This window comes from Anabrus simplex, chromosome 14 (genome assembly GCF_040414725.1).
Source record: "Anabrus simplex isolate iqAnaSimp1 chromosome 14, ASM4041472v1, whole genome shotgun sequence".
NCBI classification, from domain to species: domain Eukaryota; kingdom Metazoa; phylum Arthropoda; class Insecta; order Orthoptera; family Tettigoniidae; genus Anabrus; species Anabrus simplex.
The window spans coordinates 56268762-56296572 of record NC_090278.1 but is presented as its reverse complement, the minus strand read 5'-3'; the positions used below and the strand labels follow the sequence as shown (position 1 = coordinate 56296572).

At 41.5% G+C, this 27811-nt stretch overlaps 1 protein-coding gene across 2 annotated transcripts in view; it reads right to left on the bottom strand.

Moving 5' to 3' along the window:
- Nucleotides 1-4724: 4724 nt before the first annotated feature.
- The window catches only part of LOC137502996 (zinc finger protein 157-like), a 138359-nt gene continuing 115272 nt past the window's right edge, over nt 4725-27811 (bottom strand). For both annotated transcript variants that reach the window (XM_068230322.1, XM_068230323.1), the window contains one exon: nt 4725-7020. In XM_068230322.1, the coding sequence (XP_068086423.1) occupies nt 6033-7020 (988 nt within the window). In that variant the 3' untranslated portion in view covers nt 4725-6032. The remainder of the gene's footprint in view (nt 7021-27811) is intronic.

The window sequence follows — 27811 nt, the reverse complement described above, 5'->3', positions numbered from 1 at the left end:
ACTAAATAACCATGCTCTAGCTTTTCTCTTTTCTGAAGCGCGATATGAAGTAAATAATTTTGAAATAGATCGAACGAAGAATGTTGGTATAACAAGTGCAATGAAACTCTACCCTTCTTTCTGTGATGAAGAAAGTAATCTTTTGCGGATGGCAGGATGGTGTCCAAAAACTACTAACAACTGGATGATTAATGAGGATGGAACTTTTACGAGTATGTTATCACTGAAACATATTTTTGGCTTCACAGAAGGCTTTACACGTATATTAATCAACGCAAAACAAGAGCTTATTCTAATCCGTGATTGAAGTTATTACAATTCTCTTAAAGCAGCAGAAACACCAGTAGAATAGAAAATTACACTTCATCGTATACTGTGGATTCCTCATGTAACCTTATCTGATCGTGAAAAACTTCGATTGCTCAAGATTGTAGAAAATGATACACCATTACCTATACGTTTTCGAAGTTGGGAACTGCATGAATATCCTGTGTTACCACCTACAAACAAGCATAGCTGGGCTGTTAAAACAAAACGGAATTACGTATCCCTACGAAAAGATAGACATTAACTTTGAGAAAAATAAGTTTGGGATGCTCTATGACATGTTTTGTAAATTTCAATCATCGTATTATCAGAAAGAAGATCGTCCGGTATTTACACCTCAAGAATTTAAAAATAAAGCACCGATTGTAGTTATAGACTGCTCTTATCCTGAAGAATCTATAAAATAATCTCCAGTTGATACTCGTTTACAATTTGAAACATCTGAAAACATTCCTGCTAACACAGCAACCTATTGTCTTATTATTCATATAAGTGATGTTACTTACCATCCGCTAATGAATATTGTTACCAGACTATATATAATGATAGCTCTTTATCATTAACATAACTGTGTGCTTCGACATCGTACGCTATGAAACAAAACTGTAAATGTGCGTGCTGTTTGCATGCTCATACGCAACATCTTATTTATCTTACACGAGTAAGTGAGGCTATTAAATGTTCTATAAACATAGAACGTCGATGCCAAAACATCTTATTCAATACTTACCGCCAGGAATTTTATCTACGCACGCTGCCTCTTACGTACATAATTTTTGGGACATCCTTCCTCTACACAATAAGATGTCGATCGATGTAGATTTATGGAGAACCTGTCTACGACATTACAAGCATCAAGGAGGAAATGGTGATGAAGATTGGGATGGACCAAATCCGAGGACTGAACACTGTACACAGTGTATGAATGAACTTTTTGTAGTACCTCATGAAGATGATGATTCAGAAAAACAATAACAAGGTAAGAAGTGTACGATCTCTGTAAACTATAACATACTTAGGGTAATGTATTTCTAAATGTTTTGTTTAATTTGAATGTTGCAGGAGGCATTTCGGAAGCATACCGCAAAACGTTGTTAAGAAGCATGCCAACCTTGTCAGCAGCAAAACAAACACTGTTGTAGTACATTGTAAATAAATATTCGATCGCATTCAGAAATGTTGTACTTATTGCATTCCTTACACCTACTTACTTTTCAGAAAACGATCAAGTCTAAACATGCACAATGACGTCATCACTGCAGCACGTGCTTACTCTAGCTATCCCGGTGCTTGTTTAAACTTGTGCCTTAACAGAGGAGGTGGAGACTATAACAGCCACCGCCGTCTTGTGTAGTAGCCCCTAAGTGCTAATTAGCGTTTTAGTAACCGTAAAGATAGCAGCACGGTACTCAGTTGAATAAAGATGGCTGCTGTCAAAAAAGCACGCATAATATTTTAAATTGTGCGCCACCACACTACAAAGGTAAGTAGCTAAAGATAGCAGCACCCAGGTAAGCGAAGTTAGATGGCGGATGACAGCTGTCAGAAAAACACGTGCCTTTGTTTGATCTGCTAATTAAAGATGACAGCTTGTCAAAAAACCACGTGGAAATTGCCGCCACCACATTTCATAAGTAGCTAAAGAGTGCGGCACCGAGGTAAGCGGTGTAAGATGGCGGTAGCTAAAGATGGCAGCACGGTGCTCTGTTGATTAATGATGGCTGGTGTCAAATAGAATTTTTCAAATTATCCACGGCATTTCGAAGGTAAGTAGCTAAAGATAGCAGCACTGAGGTTTGCGATGCAAGATTGAGGATGACAGCTGTTAAAAAAGCACGTAGATTTTAAATTACCAGCAGTGCTGTAAAGAGGGCAGCACTAATGTTAGCGATAAGAGATGGCGGATGACAGCTGTCAAGTGGAATTGCCCGCCACCACATTTCAAAGGTATGTAGCTAAAGATAGCAGCATGATGCTCTGTTGATTAAAGATAGCTGCTGTCAAATATAATTTTTCAAATTTTCGCCACCACATTTCAAAGGTAAGTAGCTAAAGAGTGCAGAACTGAGGTTTCCGATGCAAGATGGTGGATGACAGCTGGCGGAATTGTTTTTCAAATTACCAGCAGTTCCCTAAAGAGTTCAGCATTAAGGTAAGCGATGCAAGATGGTGGGTGACAGCTGTTACGTAGAAACTGCCCATTACTACGATAAAGATAGCAGCATGGTGCTCTGTTGATTAAAGATGGCAGCTTGTCAAATAGACATTTTTAAGATTGCCGCCACCACATTTCAAAGTTATGTAGTTAAAGAGGGCAGCACGGTGCTCTCTTGATTAAAGATGGCAGTTTGTCAAATAAAATTTTTCAAATTGTCCGCCACCACATGTTAAAGGTATGTAGATAAAGAGGGCAGCACGGTGCTCAGTAGATTAAAGATGGCAACTTGTCAAATAGAATTTTTCAAATTGTCCGCCACCACATGTTAATGTTATGTAGCTAAAGAGGGCAGCACGGTGCTGTCTTGATCAAAGGTGGCTGCTGTCAAACAGAATGTTACAAATTGTCCGCCACCACATTTCAAAGGTAAGTAGCTAAAGAGCGCAGCACTGAGGTTAGCGATGCAAGATGGCTGATAGCAGCCGTCAAAAAAGCACGTGGCTTTGTTTACCAATTCAGCTAGCTAAAGAGGGCAGGACGGTGCTCTCTTGATCAAAGATGGCTGCTGTCACGTGGAATTGCCTGCCACTACATTTCAAAGGTATGCATCTAAAGAGGGCAGCACGGTGCTCTCTTGATTAAAGATGGCAGCTTGTCAAATATAATTTTTCAAACTGTCAGCCACCACATGTTAAAAGTATGTAGCTAAAGAGGGCAGCACGGTGCTCAGTAGATTAAAGATGGCAGCTTGTCAAATATAATTTTTCAAATTTTCCGCCGTCAAATGTTAAAGGTATGTAGCTAAAGTGCGTAGCACGGTGCTCTCTTGATTAAATATGGCGGATGACAGCTGTCAAAAAAGCACGTGGCTTTGTTTACTGATTCAAATCTCGCGCTAGTGAGGTTAAGTTGGCAGCACTGAGGTTTAGGTCCGTTAAGATGACAGCAGTGAGATTAGCGATGCGTTGTTGTCGATGGCAGCTGTCAAAAAGCACGTGGTTGTCAAAAAAGCACATGGCTTTGTTTACCCATTCAAATCACGCGCTAGTAAGGTTTAGTTGGCAGCACTGAGGTTTAGGCCCGTCTAGATGGCAGCAGTGAGGTTAGCGATGCGTTGTTGTCGATGACAGCTCTCAACAAGTACGTGGCTTTGTTTACATATTGAAATATCCCGCGGGAGGATGAGCGGGACCCTGGGAAGGCCCCCCGGGTGGCGGCGGAGGAGCGGGACCCTGAGAAGGCCCCCCGGGTGGCGGCGGAAGAGCAGGACCCTGGGAGCCGGAGGAGGAGGCCGAACCATCCATTATACCGACCATGATGTGAAGTGCAAGTATTTAGGGAAAGCAAAACCGAGCGAAATATTTGATATTTTCATGACGAGGTTGCCACAACATAATGTAGCTGAACAGACAAAAGCTGCCCAGCAGAAAATCGCAGCTAAGTAAGAAAAACGAAGGGATAGAAATCAAGACCGTGTCAGTACAAATAAGGACGAAATAAAGATTCCTATGGGCATACTGTTGCCACAGGGGATTGTATAGAATATTAAATAAGGTCATTTTATATTTTGCAATTGCTGCTTGACTGCCAACTCCTACTTCCTATGAGCTGATGATACGGAAGCCGTTTCTTCATGCCAGGCTGAGTGGCTCAGAGAGTTGAGGCACTGGCCGGCCTTCTCACCCCTACCTGGCATGTTCGAACGTGGCACAGTTCGGTGGAATTTGAAGGTGCTCGAATACACCAACCTCGTGTAAGTAGATTTAATGGCATGAAAAAGAACTCCTGCTTGACTAAATTCCAGCACCTCGGCGTCTCCGAAAACAGTAAAATTATTATTATTATTATTATTATTATTATTATTAGATATGCCTCCACATCGTTTTACATTTATCTGAATATTGAAAAATTCCTCCCTAAGTATAAAAGATAAAGCCAGTATAGGACCACCAGGTAGCAAAATTTTTTGAACTTTATACCACTGATGGCAACATGTCAATTGATGAGAACCCATAGTTAAAGCAAGGGTGGCTAGGTTGGAAAGTTTACATGCCAAGAAAACGAACGCGTTTCGTAATGGAACCATACAATTTATGTGACACCGAGAGAGGGTATGTATAACATGATCTGCTTCCGTGTGTATCACAATTCAACTGCTGTAAAGGATAAACACCGTGAAGACTAAAAAAACTGTACATATAACCAACATACTAGTGTAATATAATCCGTTAATGACAATTATGAATTGTAGGTATAAAAACTTGATACCTCAGGACCTCTTACGAACATAACCAGATACTTTCGTTAGTATCATTATTCCATTTTACATCTTCTAAGTACATGGAAACCTCGTAAACCTACAATTCACATGCAGAGAATAATTATTTCCAGGCAGAGATTTTCAGCAAACTGCCTAAAATAATTATGTACATGTTACTGTATAAACGAAAAGCAGAGCTTTGTCATTGGAAAGAAACAAAATCGGTATAACAGTCTGAGAGCACTTAGTATGTTCTTCCACAAAGAAATCAAAAATTAAAACTACGATTTTTCAAAAATTACATACAGCATAATATCATTAGTGTAAGATTGTTTTTGAGCAAGTTGTTAAATATTTTCTTCAATCAGGAAAATCACTCCCCACCTGGGAGTGAGCCAGTGTGTACCATGCTCCCCGCTTAAGGATTTAAATTAAACGATCTGTGGAACATTTTAGAGCATTACTTTCTGGCCGTAGGATATGCCAGACATTTCGCCAGTATGGCCTCTCGTCGGTATGCGCCTGCATGTATTTCAGGAGTGCACTTCCCCCGGTGAAGAGCTTGCTGCAGATACTGCAACGGTGTGGCTTCGCGCCTGTGAGAGTCCGCATTTGGCGTGGTAGGTGGAAACAACCTTGGCTGAAGGATTTTCAACAGATATTGCAGCGGGGTAGCTTCTCGCCCGTGTGGGTGCACATATCATCGACTACAACGACTTTATGGCTGAAGGATTGGCCACATACATCGCAAATGTGAGGCTTCGCTTCCGTGTGTGTCCGCATGTGACGCGTCGGACTGTCTTTGTGGTTGATGGATTTGCCACAGACATAGCAGCATTGTAGCTACTCGCTCCTGTAAGTCCAAATGTGAGGTGTAATAGTGCTTTTTGTTTGAAGTATTCGCCACAGACATTGCAAAATTGTCCCTACACGCCTGTGTGACTCCGCTAGAGTCCTGTTAGACTGACTTTCTAGCTGAAGGATTTGCCACAGACATTACAGCATTGTGGATTCTCGTCCGTGTTACTCCGCTTGTGATCTGTTAGGCTGAATTTCTGGCTGAAGGATTAGCCACAGACATTCCACCAGTGTGGCTTCTAGCCTGTGAGGGTCCGCACTTGGACTGTTACATCGACTTTCTGGCTGGAACATTCGCCACAGACATCGCAGCAGCGAGACCGCATGTGGCCGGTTACATTGACTTTCGAGCTGAAGATTCGCACCAGTGCACCCCGTGTGATCTATAATACCGACATTGAGTATGAAGGATTTACCACCGACATTGCATCAGTGAGACCTTTCCTCTGTGTGTTTTCGCAAGTGACGTGTCAGGCTGACTTTGAGGTTGAAGGATCTATCACAGATACTGCAACAGTGTGGCTTCTCGCCCGTGTGAGTCCGCATATGGCCTGTAAGACTTACCTTCTGGCTAAACGAACTGCCACAGACATCACACGAATGTGGTTTCTCGCCTGTGTGAGTCCGCATGTGTACTGCAAGATTGGATTTGTAGCTGAATGATTTGCCACAGACATTGCAGGAGTGCGACTTCCCGCCCGTGTGACTCCGCTTGTGGACTCTAAGACTGGATTTGTAGCCGAACGATTTGCAACAGAATTCGCAAGAGTATGGCTTCTCGCCCGTGTGACTCCGCATATGATCTGTAAGAATGATTTTGTGGATGAAGGACTTGCCACAGACATCGCAGGTGTGTGGGTTCTTGCTTGTGTGAGTCCGCCGCATATGTCGCGACAGACTCAACTTCAAGGTAAACGATTTGCCACAGACATTGCAGGTGTGTGGCCTCTCGCCTGTGTGAGTAAGCATGTGTAATATTACTTTGTTTCTCCACATGAAGGATTTGCCACATACATGGCAGGTGTGTGGCTTATAGCCTGTATGAGACCGCATATGATACGTTATACTCTTGCGGCTGAAAGATTTGCCACAGATATAGCAGATGTGTCGACAACCGTGTGTGTGAATAAGCATGTGATCTGTTAGACCTTTTTTGCATTTGAATGATTTACCACAGACATTGCACCTGTATGGCCTATCGTGTGTGTGAGTCTTCATGTGACTTATCATACTGTCTTTGAGGCTGAAGGATTTACCACTGACAATGCAACAGTCAGGCCTTCCACCCGTGTGATTACGCATGTGGACTGTTAGGTTGAACTTCTTGGTGAAGGAATTCCTACACACATTGCACTTCAAACAAGCTCCTCCGTCATCCGGAGGTTGATGATCTGCGTAGCTCACCTCGGGTCTCGATCTAGAGTGAAAAATTTAAAATGACGTTACCAACTGAATCGATTATTTCAGAAAGCAGTCAAGTGCCAAAAAATGAAAAATATGAGTTAATTGCAGAATATGTTACTAGGAGGTTATATGCAAATTTCGGTGCTGAAACCAGTCAAGAAACGTCCTCCTATAATGGTCAGGCTTTACGTTGAATTTCGTATTTAGTTCAGAAACCAGTTAAGTGACACCACTTGGCTGGTTTCTGCAGTAAACTGCCGGTACATTTTGTGATGTGCCGCACCTTGCGGGTGTGCGCTGAGCTGTTCAGCTGTTTATATTGTCATTGTTGTGTTTCTTTAATGGCATATTCATAGTTTTCTGAACAACTGATTGAAAAAGTGTTCCCTTTGTTTAGTGCAGTATTTTGTAATAGTAGTGATATGTCTGAATGTTCAGAAGACGAACCTGTATCAAAAAGGAAATTAGGAGTGGTAGACACACAAACTCACACGCATAATATTATCCGAAATACCAGGATCAAGGAGGTTATCTTTCTTGTTCAGGAAAGGAAACAGCTGGTCTGAGCCCTACATTATTCTTTGTTAATGTTTGTTTTACGTGTCCATCAATATCAAGGCGATACGTGACCTAAAAGCCTTAAAACCTTACATGATAGGATACGAACACTTTTAGAACAGCATTTTACAATGGCCTACTACAGGGACAGAATATGGTGTACAGTTCCTTTATGAGGATTAATTACCTCCTGTCATAAGAAGCAGGCATTGTTGATTTCATCATTTTATTAATTGTATTTGTAGTCTAAACATATTCAAATATTTTCTGTTTACACATATATGGAGTTTATGACAAAATCATTTCAAAATTCAATAATTATCCCACAAAAATATGTTTGCAACACTAGTTTATTTCAGAAACCAGTTAAGTGGAAAATGTTTCGGAGTTTTTTGGCAGCAAAGCTAATAAGAACAAAATAGCTTTCCGTAGATATAAAGTATTAAATGGTATAATACTTTCAAGCTAAAATATTAAAACCACTACCATAACATTTCGTCTGTTGCTAGACAGTTTTTTTCATTTTCCCAAAAATGACAAGACTTGGTGCTTGACTGGTTTCTGAAATAATCGATTCAATTATTTAAATTCAATTCCGCTACAACTCTCACAGAAGGGAAATGCTACTTATGCAGAGTGCACATTACTCGTGAACATCACATTCCTGAGGGTAAAAAAGTTGATCTGAGGTTAAATTTAGGGTGTTAAATTTTAAAAGCTCTCACTTGTTATGAGGATATATTGCGTATTTTCTCTTCAATCACATTACAACGCGCAAAAAACTTCTGAAGATATAGGAATGTACGAGCTCATAAACCTCATTTAAGGAATGCATGAGAAGTGGTCCAGGCTAAAGGAGAAATACACGCTCTTTAATCCAGCAAACATTTATGTATTGTAATCCGTATACGTCTGCCTCCTAGATAAAGGACGGCATACGCTTTGAAGATTTGCGGTTTGTGGCAGGCGAATGATAAGTTTGGTAAAGGCCCTTTTTGCGGTTGTGAGCTTGTATGTGGACTGTTACTTTGAATTTTTTTGCTGAAGAATTTACCACAGACATTGCAAATGTGTAGCTTATCGCCCGTGCGAGTCTTGCAGCCATTAATAAAGTTGAGAACATTGTTTACCGACAGTCAGCAAGATCTGCTGAACCATCGCAAATAATTTATACACATTATTTACTGTAACTCAAACATACGTATTGTATTTGTACATTGTTTTATCAGTGCAGCATTATATTACATCACAGTGTGGTTATTTCTAATTACATTGCTTTAATGTGCAATCAGAGCCGACATGCTGTAAATATAGTATGGTAGGTTTATACAGGGAGGTTCGAACTACTACGATGTATTACATCAGTCTTCGTCTTAACTGCTTTCCTTAACAGAGGACGCATGCAATATAGAAACAACTAATCCTGAGAAAATCCTCGAAAAGCAGAAAGATAAGATGCAGATGATGGCTCTTTCCCTAACCCTGATGCTTTCATTTCACCTACACATACTGCTGTCATAGACATCATGATGGTGACAAAGAACATGGCTTAGGTTGTAGCGTTTTATTACAATGTTCTGATATCCTGGAATATATGAAGGCAAATGCAAGCTATCACGTCCTTAAACATTTTAATGAGTGTTCCTTTAACACTACACCTAAAAGAAGCATGGAAATCAAGGCTTGAGCCAGAACTCGAGATGACAGGACATTGAATTAAACCGTTGCTTCTATGTAAAGGAAAGAATAAAATTCATTTTTTCAAATACTTAATGGACAAAGGGTTATTTTTAGTAGAATGATAACATCGTTGAATAGCATCCAATTCTATGCCTGTGTCCCCACCGCAGGGTGGCTCCAGATATCCTAGGAAAGAAGAGTGAGAAATACATTTTTTTAGCTAAAGGTGAGATCCGCCTGCAACAGGCACAGCAGAAAATTCATTGTAACGTGAAGTGGGACTTCCCAATTCATTCCGTATGCACTGAATGCACATGTACCGGTGCAATGCAGGACTTCCTTACAATCAAAGTAATGGGAGGCTCGACCATTTGTTGTTTCTGCACTCTCAGGAAAAAAATAAGTGGACAAATAAAAGGGGCACAACGATTCCAGACGAGACAGGCTAGACCACTTGATCATCTCTCAAGATGTTGATATTGCCACCACAAGACAACACGGGGCAGAAAATACGACACTGGTTTGTGTGTCATACGTTTTGTGGCATATCACGCCAAGCAAAATGTGCAATGTCCTGCGGCAATTTTTCTATACATGATTACGTGATTTTTGTGACAAGTGATTTATCAGGTTCTCAATTAGTTTTTCAGTAAAATGGTATTTCATTTTGTATTGATGAATATTCTCCACGAACCATTTAAACTGCCATAAAACGTGGCTCGTTCCAGGCGACGGATACGGGTTCCCACTGGGCTACCCGCAGGGTTGAGCGAAATATAATTGCACTCGTGGACCACACACACACGAAGTCCTTAATTGCAACTTTAACGGAGATGGAGAATTTCAGTATGGAGTAGTTCGCGGACGAGGTACTCTACCTTCCTGGAAGTTAATGCACAAAGGAGCGTAGCGTTCCTTCTCCAGAGAGGGCTAAAAAAGGCGTCTGTCCTCTATGTCCACAACGGCGTAACTACCTGCTGCCATGAGGTCTAAAACTCTTCATAACAAGCATCACATCCTTATGGAAATATATATCATGGAATTGGAACCAAGCTTAATAAAGTACATACATATAATAAGTGTAATACATGTAATAAGTACATATATGCTTATATCTCCTTAAACGGTACTCTAATATATTCTCTGTTCGACTTAAAGTACAAATAATTCGCTCTCTGATACTACCTGTATTAGACTACTGTGACACTGTGTTGACTGAAATAACCTGCGACAGTAACAAGAAACTGGACCGGAGACTGAACAGCTGGGTAAGATATATCTTTAATCTGCGATATGATGCACATATATCACCTCATTATAAGGAGCTACCGTGGCTTCAAGTGCACCAGCGCAGTGAGCTTCACATGCTATCACTTCTGCACAAAGTACTATCCACTAATACTCCCAACTATCTGTTTTCACCTTTTTCTTACCTCTCGTCCTATCATGGACACAATACAAGATCTGGCTCCTCTCTTGCCATACCTGTAAACCGCACTGCTATGTACAACCGCTCCTTCATAATCCCTGTGTCTAGGTAATGGAATTCGCTACCTGCGAACATTAGAGAAATCCTTCTCATCGCATGTTTAAAGCAGCTTGCCGCAAGCATTTGCTGGGTAGATTCCGCTGACTTATTGGATAATAGTTGAGTGAATGTAGGAATGAATGAGATGAATGAATGGATTACTGTAGTTACATCATTTAAGTGTACATTATTTTGTGCGTTTTAAAATTAAGGATTCTTTAATTATTATTGCACCGGTTGGTACACCTATACGCCGCACATTTGAATTTTCCGCCTTAAAGTACTCCCCTACAGCTGAAAATCTGAACTTTAAACCTCAATTAATTCAACCGTTCATCAGAAGATGTCACTGTGTTAATTTCGAATGGTTTTGTTTTCTAATTATCAAGAATTGTGGACATTCTCTCACAGATGTCTCTACCAAAAACTATGATCATGCACCCTGGCGCGAAGTGAAGGAACTTTTCTTGAAGATATTTTGTATTCATAAGTTTGTTCTTTACTAAATGTTGTTCTTTCATTTGTGGGTTGGCAATATTAATTTTTCTTTCCGCCAGTTTTGAACTTAGCCAATCCCAAATTTCTTTAAATAATTTTGGACCAATCGTGTTCTTCTTCTTCTTCTTCTTCAAATCTGATGTGTAAACTATAGCCGACCAATAAAAGACTGTGGCTGTGTCTTAATCATTCACGAAAGGTCTCGAATCTTCCCCGAGAATATAAAAACTGCTGATTTTCCTGGCTCTCCGCCTCTCGTACAACATCTAGCTTAGAGTATAGCAGGAGGCGGGAATCGCCACTTTCATCCGCCAGCAGCTCTTCAACATGGTAATGGCCGTTTAACATCTTTCTTTTCTTTGCTAGCTCAGCAGTTTAACCCGCGGGGCAGGTCTGAAACCTTTAATATGTAACCTATAACTTAAAACATGTAAATTTTTTCCATCTTTGTAAGACTTCATATATCTATAAATGTAAATCGGGGATAGAGAGTGCTTTACCCTCTCGAGCTCCCCTTCATTTCTGAAACGAGGTGACTATGTTTTCGTAACTTAGTTTCTACTTTTCCCTAATGTGTTAAAATTTTTCTTATACGAGACACCTCTATAGTATGGGAATATCCCCTGTGTATCGGCTTAGCGCCACTTAGGTTTTAACAAAGCTTTCATGTAGGAGTGCAAGTACACGCCTCCATTCATCTTGATATTTTTTGGGGCCATTTAATTAATTGTTCCTTTTCCACGAAGGCCCAGTAGACTGGGTACTAGATATCCCCGTTTCTTTGTAGGTGTGCCTTGAGGGCAGTTGATAGTAATGTTGGCTGTTGCCTTTGATGGGCTAGGAAAATTGAGAGCGGATTAGCTCTTTCACTTGTAGTAAGGTGCCTCTAGGAGGCTTGACATTACGAGGTGGGAGCAAGTGCTCCATGTAATTAGGGGTTTTCTGCCCTTTGGTAATTTGTGGTTGTAAGCCGATAGCTCAAGGATTGTCAAATTGGGGCTCGAAGCCCAGGATTTGTAAAGACACCTTAACTTGTGTTTTTGCTTGTAAAATTATTATTGTAACTGAATATTCATTGTTATTTCACCTAGTGAAAAAATTGTTAAATCTTGTTATCTGTTGAAAATATAACCTTTATTTAAATTTTAAATTCATCTTTCGGACTTGTAGTTGGACCCATTCCAGCCCGCACTTTCTTTCACCTCTGCCGATCCACCAAAACACGGTAACAAGTCGTAGCAGAGCGTGGGTTGAATGGGTCTCAATTTAGCCCCTTTTGACGGCTAAATATTGCTTTGGTTTTGAACTCTATTTTCTCAGTCGCTGGAATTTTTCGACTTTTCTAAATTTGTAAAGTGTCTGTCATCATGTCCGGCCCTCATGATGTCCTACATCCCGGCTATTTGCGAAAGGAGGAAATGATTTATGAATTAACTATTAGAAATGTTCAATCTGGAGGCACGGTTGCGGCCGATACCACTAAACTTAAAGATTCTCTGGATTTGCCGATTAGTATCCCCATCTTGGGGGAAAAAGATATTGACGACGCTCTCTCCACGATCACTGATAATGCTACTGAGCTAGCATCTGTAGACAGTTTTTTGAAGGGGGTGATCCATCACCTAATCAACTTAAACGTGTACAAGCCATATTGTTCCATTTTTACAACAGGGTTACTGATCTATTGTCTCTTAAGTTAAATGACATTCAAGGGAAGGAGGCTAGTGCTCTTGTCGAAAACCTTTCTAAATTGTGCAGCAAGGTTAGCCTATTGTTAACTGGGGCAGCACCCCCAAAACTGACCAACCCACTCTGGTAAATGTAGTTAGGGAGGAGCATTCTCCTACGGGTGAAGGAGGTAGTAAATCCGTGGCAACTCAACAAACATCTGCCCCATTAGAAACTGAGTCCGGTCGTCGCACTTCCATTCCACCCTTTGTGTTGAATAATGCAGTTTCTGGAACAGTTTCTTCGCCCCCTAGGCCTTTAACCGTTATGTCACTCGGCTTCAGCAGTTTGCCCCACCATTTAGCCATGTTGCTTAGAGGTACTTCTAGGTTTTCCGTTAATTCTACGAATGACGTCATCGCATTCTTAAGGTTTTTAGTTGAATTCCAGGATCATGCTCTTGTTTTTTCGCTTTCTCCATGTCAAATCCTACAGATTATTTACCCCTATTCCATTGGTGTTCTCTCAGACAAGATAGTAAGAGCAATTGCTGAACAATAACCTATAGAAGACTTTCACGCCCATCTGTTAGCTAATTTCATTCCGGCTCGAGCTAGGTCATCTCTAATTCAGAAGTACTATTATCGTGTACAGCGTGTGGATTAAAACCTTGCCGAAGGTGACGAAGTTGCCCGCATGATAACAGCACAGTGCTCTATTGACTAAAGATTGCGGATGACAACTGACAGAAAAAAGCACGTGAGTTTGTCTCCAAACAAGAGCACGTGGAATTTGCTGCCACAACAAAGAGGGCAGCACGGTGCTCTCTTGATTAAAGATGGCTACTGTCACGTGGAATTGCCTGCCACCACATTTGAAAGGTATCTAGCTAAAGAGGGCAGCACGGTGCTCTCTGGATTAAAGATGGCTGCTGTCAAAAAGCATTTTTCAAATTATCAGCCACCACATTTCAAACGTAAGTAGCTAAAGAGGGCAGCACTGTGCTCTATGGATTAAGGATGGCGCATGACACCTGTCAAAAAAGCACGTGGATTTGTTTACCGATTCAAATCTCGCGCTAGTGATGTTAAGTTGGTAGCACCAAGGTTTAGGCCCCTTAAGATGGCAGCACTGCGGATGACAGGTGACGAATTTGCAGCTACTGCGACAAAGAGGGAAGCACGGTGCTCTGTGGTTTAAAGATGGCGGATGACAGCTGTCAAAAAACACGTGGATTTGTTTACCGATTCAAATCTCGCGCTAGTTAGGTTAAGTTGGTAGCATTAAGATTTAGGCCCGTCAAGATGGTAGTACTGAGGTTAGCGATGCGTTGTTGTCTGTCAAAAACCACGTGGCTTCAAAAAAGCACGTGGATTTGTTTACCAATTCAAATCTCGCGCTTGTGAGGTTAAGCTGGTACCACTAAGGTTTAGGCCCGTTATTCCGGCAGCAGTGAGGTTAGCGATGCTATCATGTTCCTCATACTGCGAACCTCGGTATTGGGCAGATAAAGTTTGTCCGCTTTGCTCTACGGTGCACCGTTTTCGAGATATTTACCATCTTGCATTTAAGACCCAAATTTAATTAATCGAACCAGCACGGTACGTTATACTCTCTACCATAGCTAGACCTGATCATGTTACGAAGACTCGCTTCAATACAAGCTAAAACAGAGCAAATGCTAAAGGGCCTAAGTAGGAACCGAACCGTTGATCCCATTATTAGACTATGTTTTCTTATGCTATCATGTTGCTCGTACTGCGAACCTGGGTACTACGCAGAAAACTTTTATCCGTTTTGCTCTACGATGCACCGTTCTCGAGGTATTTAACATTTTGCATTTAAGCCCTAAATTTAATGAATCGAACTGGCACGACACGTTAGCCTCTAAGCTAGCTTTCTTCATAAAAGCGGCAGCCATCTTGCGCAAGCACCTTAAAGAGTCTCATAAGGAGTCGTGTATAGCCGCCATTATGCGTCCGCCATCTTGCGCAAGCAACCTTAGGGCGTCTCTAGCCATCTTGTGCAAGGACCCTTCAGCCGCCTCATAAGAGCAACCCCCATCTTGCGCAAGCACCCTAGGGCGTCTCATAGGAACCTATGTATAACGGCCATCTTGCATAAGCACCTTTAAGGAGTCATGTATAGCCACCATCTTGTGCAATTAGCGTCGAGAGATGACTGCTGTAGAATTTTTCTTTTTAAATTATCCGCCACCATATTTCAAAGGTATGTACTTAAAGAGTGTAGCAGGGAGGTTTGAAATGTAAGATGGCGGATGACAGCTGACAAAAAGCGCGAGAGTTCGTTTACTAAACAAGAACACGTGGAATTTTTCAATTTGCCGCCACCACATTTCAAAGGTATCTAGCTAAAAATGGCAACACGGTGGTCTCTTGATTAAAGATTGCGGATGACAGCTAACAGAACTTTTCAAATTCCCCGCCACTACATATCATAAAGAGTGCAGCACGGTGTTCTGTGGATTAAAGATGGCGGATGACAGGTGACAAAATTGCCCACATGATAGCAGCAAAGTGCTCTATTGATTCAAGATGGCGGATGACAGCTGTCAAAAAAAGCACGTGGCCTTGTTTCCAAACAAGAGCACATAGATTTTTCAAATTGCCGACACCACATTTCACAGGTATCTAGCTAAAGAGTGCAGCACTGAGGTTTGTGATGCAAGATGGCGGATGACAGCTGTCAGAAAAAAGCACGTAGGTTTGTTTCCAAACAAGAGCACGTGCAATTTGCCGCCACCAAAAAGAGGGCAACACGGTGCTTTCTTGATTAAAGAAGGCTGATGTCACGTCGAATTGCCTGCCACCACATTTCAAAGGTATCTAGCTAAAGAGGGCAACACGGTGCTCTCTGGATTAAAGATGGCTGCTGTCAAAAAGCATTTTTCAAATTATCCGCCACCACATTTCAAAGGTAAGTAGCTAAAGAGGACAGCACTGTGCTCTATGGATTAAAGACGGCATATGACAGCTGTCAAAAAGCACGTGGATTTGTTTACTGATTCAAATCTCGCGCTAGTGAGGTTAAGTTGGTAGCACTAAGGTTTAGGCCCGTGAAGATGGCAGCACTGCGGATGACAGGTGACGAATCTGCAGCTACTACGATAAAGAGGGAAGCACGGTGCTCTGTTGTTTAAAGATGGCGGATGACAGCTGTCAAAAAGCACGTGGATTTGTTTAGCGATTCAAATCTCGCGCTAGTTAGGTTAAGTTCGTAGCATTACGTTTTAGGCCCGTCAAGATAGTACTGAGGTTAGCGATGCGTTGTTGTCTATCAAAAAGCACGTGGCTGTCAAAAAGCACGTGGATTTGTTTACCAATTCAAATCTCGCGCCAAAATTCAGATTTCCTGCCAAAATTCAAATTTTCCGCGGGGGAAGGAGGCCTATCCCGAGAGACGGAGGATAGGTGGTGGCGGCCGAATCCCTGTATTATACTACTTATATCTGGCAGTATATATCAAGAAAGACACTCTAAGACTGGATCCCCCAAAAGGACTTTAAAAAATTTCTATTTTCAAAATTCTTTTTCTTCTTTTACATCGATTAACGATTCTTCCATGTACTTCAACAAATCTATCACCAAGGAAGCAAAATTTTCTTCAAGTTGGGTTAAACAAAACTTGGGCTTTTGTTTTGGAAAATAATTTTCTTCAACATTCTTCTGTGTCACCCCTTGTAAGGACTTTTTTGGGGGGGAGGTCTGTACCGGTTGGTACACCTATTCGTAACCTATAACTTAAAACATGTAAATTTTTTCCATCTTTGTAAGACTTCATATATCTTTAAATGTAAATCGGGGATAGAGAGTGCTTTACCCTCTCGAGCTCCCCTTCATTTCTGAAACGAGGTGACTATGTTTTCGTAACTTAGTTTCTACTTTTCCCTAATGTGTTAAAATTTTTCTTATACGAGTCACCTCTAAGTACGGGAATAGCCTCTGTATATCGGCTTAGCGCCACTTAGGTTTTAACAAAGCTTTCATGTAGAAGTGCAAGTACACGCCTCCATTCACCTTCATATTTTTTGGGGCCATTTAATTAATCTGTTCCTTTTCCACGAAGGCCCAGTAGATTGGGTACTAGATACCCCCGTTTCTTTGTAGGTGTGCCTTGAGGGCAGTTGATAGTTACGTTGGTAGTTGCCTTTGATAGGCTCAGAAAATTGAGAGCAGGTTAGCTATTTCACTTGTGGTAAGGTGCCTCTAGGAGGCTTGACATTACGAGGTGGGAGCAAGTGCTCCATGTAATAAGGGGTTTTCTGCCCATTGGTAATTTGTGGTTGTGAGCCGAGAGCTCAAGGATTGTCAAATTGGGGCTCGAAGCCCAGGATTTGTAAAGACACCTTAACTTGTATTTTTGCTTGCAAAATTATTATTGTACCTGAATATTCATTGTTATTTCACCTAGTGAAAAAATTGTTAAATCTTGTTATCTCTTGAAATTTATTTAAATTTGAAATTCATCTTTCGGACTTGCAGTTAGACCCATTCCAGCCCGCACCTTCTTTTACCTCTGCCGATCCACCAAAACACGGTAACATTATTATTATTATTATTATTATTATTATTATTATTATTATTATAACTATTGCTACTATTATTATTTGTTTTATTTGTATCTGAAATTATAAGTTATGTAAATGTATACTCATCTAATGGTTAAGTATAAGAGAGGACCTTGAGCCCTAACTTCGCCACCAATAAAGGCATTATCCATCTATCTATCCCCGGGAAGGGACGTACGTTGGCAGGGCCCAGTCAGCGTGAAAATTATGCAAGTGTTAGCGTCGCACAGGCTGTGACGGCTAAACAAGCGACAACCCACATTTGTATCGCATCAATAATCTATATCTGGACGAAGTAGCGAATTAGTCACAGTAGATATATTGGAAGGTTCGGCCGCCTCCGCAGGCTCCCAGGGGCCTCCTCCTCCGCCGCCACCCGGGGGGCCTTCCCAGGGGCCAGCTCCTCCGCCGCCACCCCGGAGGCCTTCCCAGGGGCCTCTTCCTCCTCCCGCGGGAGATTTGCATTTTTGCGCGAGATTAGAATTGGTAAATAAAGCCACGTGCATTTTGACAGCTGTCATCGACAACAACGCATCGCCAACCTCACTGCTGCCATCTTGACGGGCCTAAACCTTAGTGCTGCCAACTTAAACTCACTAGCGCGAGATTTGAATCGGTAAGCAAAGCCACGTGCTTTTTTGACAACCACGTGCTTTTTGACAGCTATCATCAACAACAACGCATCGCTAACCTTACTGCTGCCATGTTGACGGCCCTAAACCTCAGTGCTGCCAACTTAACCTCACTAGCGCGAGATTTGAATCGGTAAACAAGGCCACGTGATTTTTTGACAGGCACGTGCTTTTTGACAGCTATCATCAACAACACCGCATCGCTAACCTTACTGCTGCCATCTTGACGGGCCTAATCTTTAGTGCTGCCAACTTAACCTCACTAGCGCGAGATTTGAATCGGTAAAGAAAGCCACGTGCTTTTTTGACAGTTGTCATCCGCCATCTTGCATCACAAACCTCTGTGCTGCACTCTTTAAATACTTGCCTTTGAAATGTGGTGGAGGGCAATTTGAAAAATTCTATTTGACAGCAGCCATCTTTAATCAACAGAGCACCGTGATTCCCAAGGTAACTAGAATATAAGGTAGGCTACTCCGGCGGGTGAAGCTTCCATTGGCTGGAGCGCTCTGACGTCACGCGGTATGAACGAGAGCGAGTAAGGTACACGGTCGCAGTACAGCAAGCCTGTGAATTCTCGTGCCTGTGAAACATCTTCTCAATCTTTCATCAAATAATAGTCTGGTTTAGTCCGATTCGATAAGTAACTGCACTTCCAATAGATTTAAAAACGTGAAAATGCGTTAAATTTCGTCACATGCTGAGCGGGTAGAACATCAACTATCAAATACATGACATATAATACGGTAAGAAATAAAATATTGCCATGCAACTCAAAATAATGAATTTATTTCCTGATGAAGTAAATATTTAGATTAAATGGCATAGGAAAATATGCATCATATCGACATCTTTATTAAAACGTACGTGTCAGGAGACTTAATTACTTGATGAACCAGCCCAAAGCTTAGCCTTCTTATTGGCATATTTTCTCAGTGCAGCTCCTTACTCTTTGCATTAAAATGCCATATCCTAATAAAGGTCCTGGTCCTTACGTAGAGAAAAACATGGAGTACTGGAAATTTTGACGTAATAATAGAAATAAGAGTTTTCACGTTTTTGCATCTGGATAGAGTCTTACCGTGAAACACACCAAATGAAATTTCGAACTGGGCTATATTTTTTAACCACACATGACTGGGATGTGTGAGGTCCCCTTTTGTAATAACCGAGATCCAGTAACAGGTCTCTTCTCGCACGACATTTTTGTCTCTTTCTTCGTATTTACTGTATATCGGATCACGCATACTGTATTTCACGAGCTTCGAAATATATTCAGAAATATAAGTTATTAGTACATAATAATGTAAATGTTATTGGATTTTACGTCCCACTATGTTTTTGAGAACCGGACTGAGACAGGATCGAACCAGCCATGTTGGGCTAAGAAGGCCAGCGATGTACCATTTGAGTTCCTACTCAGCCCGGCTATTAGCACAAAACAATAATTATAGAAAATATGACTTTCATTCAGTCATTTATATCTGACACCTTTTTACCGTACGAGCTGTAAATATGGAGATATTCAAGAGTTTATTACAAACTGTTTGAATAACCAAGCATTGCTGACGAGGAAGTATTGTTATGCCATCACAGTAGCATACTAACTGGCTATGATGGTTGTTGTCGTTATTGCCTTTATAATATGCGAAATAATAATGTTATTTGTGTTACGTCTCACTAACATTTACGGTTTTCTGAGACTCGAGGTGCCGTAATTTTGTCCCACGGGAGTTCTTTTACGTGCCGACAATTTATAACGCCACACACGTTTCCATAATATGTTGACTGCATTTTAATCAGTACAGTGGTTCTACTTCAGATACTGACAACACGAACACTGTTCACGTAGTGAACCACTATAAAATTATGTATCCGTGATCCGATGTACAGTAAATCCGTAGAAAGAGACAAAAATGTCGGTCGGTCGGTCGGTCGGTCACTTGCTTTCTTGGCTTACGCTGCGTGAACCATCAACGATAGACCCCTAGTGTAAGCGTACGAAATGTAGAGCATAGAATCCTCTACAAACAAGTCCGCGATGGCACATACCTATTTCCAACCGGCTGCCCTCTAGAAGCGATTTTATGCTACAGTCCGCGGTAAAAAATATAACTCCTTAAATAAAATTCCTCGAGTTCCTCATAAAAATAAATTGTTTGACCTCCTCCAGTATTTTATAAGGATTACAATAACCTTGTCAGGACATTATTTGCATGAATGGTTCAGAAGTTATGACCATTTTAGAAAGTAGTGGTAATACGTGTCAGCAGGACGGGCGACCACTGTCTCATATCACATGACGTCACGCAGAAGGCGGACAGGGAGAGAAACAAGGTATACCCTAGCATGTTCTAAACGCATGTTGTACAGTGTTCGGTTCTAGTCTTGATCACTTGTTTAGTGATCTGAACACATCAATCAATGTTCTGATCACATGTTAAAATTAACGGCATCGATTCTAGTCTTGTTATGTTTCAATCTGATCTTCTTAGAACAAATGTATCCCATGGCATGTTCTAAACACATGTTGTACAGTGTTCGATTCTAGTCTTGTTATGTTTCAATCTGATCTTCTTAGAACAAATGTATCCCCTGGCATGTTCTAAACACATGTTGTACGGTGTTCGGTTCTAGTCTTGATCACTTGTTTAGTGACCAGAACACATCAATCAATGTTCTAATCACATGTTGAATTTAACGGCATCGATTCTAGTCTTGTTATATTTTAATCTAATCTTCTTAGAACAAAGGTATCCCCTGACATGTTCTAAACACATGTTGTGTCGTGGTCGGTTCTAGTCTTGATTACTTATTCAGTGATCTGAACACATCAATCAATGTTCTAATTACATGTTGAAGTTAACAACATCGATTTTAGTCTTATGTTTCTTTTGTAATCTACAAGTCTAAAGCATGCACAATAATGTTATCGCTGCTCACTCACACCTTGGCGATGCATGTTCGATAAAGCTATGCCTTGATAGAGGATGAGGAGAAGGCGGCGGACGAGGTGGAGAAGGTGTCGTATAGTCTCCTTCAAGATAGTAGATGAGAGGTTAGGTTCGTGAATGCTCTAATGTTTAATGATGATAGCTAACGGATTTTTTTTCAAATTATCCGCCACCACAATTTAAAGGAATAGTAGCATCTTGCTCATTAGATTAAAGATAGCATCCGGATAGAATTTCAAATTGCCGCCACCACATGTTAAATGTACGTAGCTAAAGATAGCAGCACGATGCTTTGTTGATTAAAGCTGGCGGATGACAGCGGACGGATTTACCCGCGAGATAGAAGCACGGTGCTCTCATGATTAAAGATGGCGGATGACAGCTGTCAAAAAAGCATGTAGATTTTAAATTTACCATACCACCACGATAAGGTTTAGTACCGTAAAGATAGCAGCACTGAGGTAAGCGATGGAAGATGGCGGATGACAGCTGACGGAATTGCCCGCAAGGTAGCAGAACGGTGCTCTGTTGATTAAAGATGGCAGATGACAGCTGTCACGTAAGTTTGTTTCCAAACAAGAGCACGTGGAATTTTTCAAATTGCCGCCTCAAAGGTAAATAGATAAGAGGGCAGCACTAAGGTTAGCGATGCAAGATGGCGGATGACAGCTGACACAGTTTTTTAAATTACCAGCAGTGTCATAAAGAGTGCAGCACTAAGGTTTGCGATGCAAGATGGCGAATGACGTCTGTCACATGGAATTCAAATTACCCGCCACCACATTTCAAAGGTATGAAGCTAAAGAGGGAAGCACGGTGACCTGTTGATTAAAGATGGCTGGTGTCAAATAGAATTTTTCAAATTGCCCTCCACCTCATTTCAAAGGCAAGTAGTTAAAGAGTGCAGCACTGAGGTTTGTGATACAAGATGGGGGATGACAGCTGTCAAAAAAGCACGTGGCTTTGTTTACCAATTCTAATCTCGCGCAAAAATTCCAATCTCCCGCGGGAGGAGGAAGAGGCCCCTGGGAAGGCCTGCCGGGTGGCGGCGGAGGAGCGTGCCCCTGGGAAGGCCCCCCCGGGTGGCGGCGGAGGAGGAGGCCCCTGGGAGCCTGCGGAGGCGGAGACGGCCGAACTGTCCAATATATCTACTAGCTACAACACTTGAGAGAATGAATGTAGCCATCTGTAAGGTGCAGGAAAAAAGATGGACTGGAGAAAAGTCACGCGAAATGGGGTGCAGTTACTAAATGAGATACAACGGAAAACTGAAGAACAACTAATTTTCTTGGCATTGTTATATCAGAAAAATTTTAATTGTTTAGTCTCTGAGGTGCAAATGTATGACAATCGATTGATGTAACATGTCTACGTTGGGGATAGAAGGAAAATCCAGTTTCTCAGTGCAACGCTCCACAAACTGGCCTGAGCACGGAAAGCAAAGATGTCTTCTGGGCAGTGATTGACAAGAATACCGTTGACTATCTTACTGTTGCCTGTGATCTGAGTGGACATCAGACGGAGGAAAGAGGACTACACAGCCCACTGCGGTCATGGATATGGACAGAAGAACGATGACTACGACCAACGAACTCCCGATAATGCACAAACTGATAATCGCGAACACACAGTTCAAAAAGCGTGACACTCATCTAGGCAGGTACTTAAGTGGCTCCCATCCGACTCACAATGTCTAAATCCCTGTGGGACGACAGAATCTCAGAGATATTGCAGACAACTTCACAGGAGATGAACCAAAATGGATCAAATGGTGGCACCAGGAGGAGGAAACGTTGTTGCAAAATTTACAGTGCCACCAATCACTGTAGTTGAAGTGACCCGGACTAAACTGTAAGATGCTGCATGCCCTATTCTTGGAACTAAATGAGGGCAACGACGACGGATTGGCAATGACATGTGGCTTCGGAATGACAATATTCAGGATACAGTAACATTGAAGGAACAGCTGTTCCACAAGTTTCTTGCTCATTGGAATGCGTACAAAGCAGCAAGTAGTGAAGAAAAGGAGGCCATTGTCAAAAATAAAAACAAACAGCTAGGCAGGTCTATATGTGAAACTAGACATGCGCGAATACGAGCGGGATGTTTGACAGCTAGTCAAATCGTGGCATCATGAAACGGAACAAATCCAACGTTTTTACGGCATCAATAAGGTAACAGATGATTTGCTACTCGCCTTACGGGAACTATTTTGACACAATTTCAATCTTGAAATTTCCGTATCTACCAGTCCCAATCACCATCGCTCAATAATAATGGAAGCCCTGCCAATTTTTATAATTAACACCAGATCATACTTCTGAGCCACACAGTGGCAGTTTTGGAACAAATCCTCGACAATAGGATTAGCAATTTAGGCAAAATTACAACAAGCCAATCTGGATTTGTGTAAAATTTTGGCACAACCCGAGCAATTCACATCGCAAGGCTGTTAGTTGAGAGACACTGTGAAAAGAATAAGAGGCTTAATCTGGACTTTCTGGACCATGAGAAAGCCTTCCATGGAGTACCTCGTGACCTTATCTGGTCAGCGCTACAAGAACGTGGCATTCCAGAGCACCTTGCTGAGAGGGTACAATTGCTCTAAGTAGAATGAAGGAGTTATGTTCAAGCTGCCGCAGGAGCATCTGATGACTTCTGCATAACTGTAGGAGTCCAGCAAGGCCCTGCCGTATCACCGCTGCTGTTCATTCCTGTGATGGACAACATTTCATCAGATCTGCACAGGGACACTCCTCTATGCTAATGATGTATTTTCGGCTGCAGAGAATGAGCTTGATGTGCAGCGCCAAACAGAAGATTGGAACTATCGACTAGCGCAATATGTCCCGCGCCTCTACAAAATGAAGACAGTATACATGACATTACATCGTCGAGAAGTCGGAACCATGCATGTTGACGGTGAATATATAGCACTTCTTTTCCTTCTTTTCCTGCCGCTTTTCCCATACCTATGGGGTCGCGGGTGCGAACTGCGTCGCACATGTGGATTTGGCACTGTTTTACGGCCGGATGCCCTTCCTGACGCCAACCCTCTATGGAGGCGTGTAAGCACTATTGCGTGTTTCAGTGGTGGTTGGTAGTGTAGTGTGTTGTCTGAATATGATGTGGAGAGTGTTGGGACGGACATATACACCCAGTCCCCGAGCCAGAAGAATTAATCAGAAGCGATTAAAATCCCCGACCCGGCCGGGAATCGAACCCGGGACCCTCTGAACCGAAGGCCAGTACGCTGACCATTCAGCCAACGAGTCAGACGGTAAAGATATAGCACGAGTAGTGAAATTTAAGTATTATGGCTCCACAATCTCTGATGATGGCCGACTTACTGATGCAGTCAACTTAAGGATATACAAAGCGTAGCTGATGGGGAGAATGACAACGAGCACCCTTGCGACTGTCGCATGAAGAACAATCTGAAGTCTACCACCCACCAAACTGTTATCTGTCCTGTTGTTTCCCTTAGCAACGAATGCTGACCAGTTACCAAGGACGTAGAACGTCAACTAAGCATCATGGATACGAAGATGCTCAGGTGGAAGGCTGGCATAAATAGAGTGGATCACATTTCAAATGATGTTATAAGGAAATGTCTTGGCATTGCACCGATCCAGAAGAAAATTGAGCAAAGCCGTGCACGCTGGTTTGGGCAATTGTTGCGTGCAAAGGGTAATATATTGTGAAAGTCAGCATATACACAGGAAGTAAGCAGAAAGAGGCGCAAGGGACGAACAAGACAGCAAAGGAGAGATACAGAGCACAGCGACCCGAAAGCTGTGAAACTATATGCAGACATGGTCCGAGACCGATCTACCTGGAGACAACGTATCACAACACCGAATCCTGCCATGACGCAGGACTAATACTAAAGAAGCAGAATAACAGGCTGATAGCAGGCTGATGGGTATTCTATTGTAGAAAAGGGATACAATGTATATGTTACACATCCTAGCATTCAACTTAATACGTTCCAAATCTCTCCCCTAAAGACTTATGTGGAATATCTATAATTGATATTTTCACAAAATAGTGTTTGAATGACAGAACGCTTCTGGATTTCTTGTTTAAGTGACTGCATTAAATGTATTTTATAGAAAAATATATAACAGTACAAAAGGAAAATTTCAGGATTATCTGTACTCATCGGGAGCGAGTTTGTATATCCAGTGAATTTCTATGGGTACCAACAAGATGGGAGTCCGTCAGTGTATTCTAGACTGAATGGAATTTCGCAATTCATATTTCTGCTTACATCCATCATAGATAGCAGATCAGGTCAATCAATTTATTTTCACCATGATCAAATCTATAAATATGAAGACAATGGAGGAGTGGCAAAAAGTGTTCAGCTCAGGGCCGTGTGATATTACACAAACGGAAGTTAACCTCATCACTAATTATTTACCTCATGGCAATGTGTGTCTCCACAAATGGAAGGTAACCTCATCACTAATTGGTTAGCTCAGGGCCATGTGTCTCTACACAAATGGAAGTTAACCTCACCACTAATTATATAGCTCAGGCCATGTCACTCTCCACAAGTGGAAGGTAACCTCATCACTAATTGGTAAGCTCAGGAATGTGTGTCTTTCCACAACTCATCAATTAGGAAGTTTTATGAATAATAAAACCTGTTCTTACCGAGCTCGATAGCTGCAGTCGCTTATGTGCTGCCAGTATCCAGTATTCGGGAGATAGTTGGTTCAAGCCCCACCGTCGGAAACCCATTAGCGCCATAACACCCATTTCTGTCGGCGCGATGTAAAGAAAACTTGCAAAAAACCTGTTCTTATGTAATTCAGTACCAAATTGACACAACAAACCTCTTAGACATTTTGAAAGAAGTCATTTAATTTGCTGCCTGATATTTGTAGACTGCTGAAATGAGTCAGGATAACATAGCACCAGTGGTGAGATATAAAATAATACACAAAAGGCTTGTCACTTTGCTGGTTCGGGAGTGCCTCTGCATACAATACGTTTAGGGAGAACAAAGCTAAATTAAACTCCATTCAAAAATAGTAAATCTCATTTTGTGTGTGAAATGTATTCATAAGCAACATTTTTATTGGTGGTCATATTACAAGATTGTTCTCTCTCATAGCCTATTGTGTCCTGTAACACAGGAATTACAAAGAAACAGCAGAATTTGAACCTAGAAGAGATGACGTATTCGGGCATTCTTCAGTTGTGTACATGGTTCTGGTCTGTATAATGAGAGAGTGTAAGCTGATACTGGGCAGTTCTGAGGACTGAAATGAATATTTCTTGCCACTAGTTGAGAATGTACAGTAGGAACAATTCAAAGCATCACATAACAGATGAGAAAACTCTAATCAATAACAAAATCAAATAAAACTATCTGAATTCATAGTTTCAATCAATAATCTGATTTGAAGTCAAACATTAAGCTATGACTAGCCATTCCAGAACCCGCCGATACAAGAGTGACTCTAAGAGCACAAAGCCGACCTTATACAATGGTTCCCTAGGGATTATCAAAGATCATTCTACACAGTAACCAAGAAAGTTGTGACAGCAAAACATTAATTAGCAAGTAGTCCAATGGCACACCTACAGTTCAAAAATACTATTGCATTAAATGTTTGAAAACAGGATACACACTTGCATTACTCTGTTATGTCGCTGATAAAAATAAAAATGCTGACATAATATTCTATGATTACATCATTTTTTACCTACTCCTACCAAATAATTTCACTTACTTGAAGAATGCTGGAAAGCTCTTTAGACAACCTGCACAAATTTAAAACTTCTCTTGTGGATGCCATTTTATTAGTTTACAATAACTGTGTAAATGTGTTTGCAAACAACAAAGTACAAGCACTTGACTGACAATGAGCACTGAAGTGAAAAGTGGGAAATGGCAACAATCAGCAAGTGTGACCACAACACTGGAACAAGTATAAATTCAATACCATGCTTACAACAATGTGGAATTTTTATTTGAAAACTATGATATCTAAGATGTAGCACTACTGAACTGTACATTACATTTCTACAACACATTATCTGCTTTGGCATTAACAAGTGGTGAAATTACTTAACACAAAATAGAACTGAAAAGACCATAAAAGAGGAATCTAAACAAATAAATAATTCAAAAACTGACAATATTTGAGTTATAACACTATTGAACTGATTAACACGTTGGATGCCACGTGCCGCCATATGGCGTCACGGTGGACTTCAAATTTGAGATGGCATGACGCCATATGGCGGCACACCGTTCTTGAAATTAGAGTTGGCGTGACGCCATATGGCGGCACAGTTGAGTTTCATAATACCAATATAATGGTCCATTATTGGACATTATAAATTTTCCAGCTAACTCATTCTTGGTTGCCTGCGTTTCGCCCTCGTGTGCTAAATTAGGCTCGTCAGTTGGGACTTAGCACACCACCAAGTTTCAGGCGATGCACCGTACATAATCAGCTGTGACATCTATGCGCGTAAAATTGGTACTACGTGAAGGGCGAACTTCGGGGTCTATTCCAGCTATGTATTTTTACTCTATGCCACCATGTGGCGCCACAGTATTCTTCCGAAGCCACTGACTGGCCAGTGGTCATTGTCACAGGTGAAAGCGCGCCAGGCATTGTTTATTCCTCGTTTACCTACGTATTATCACTCAGTTTATATAGTTGTGCAAAAAT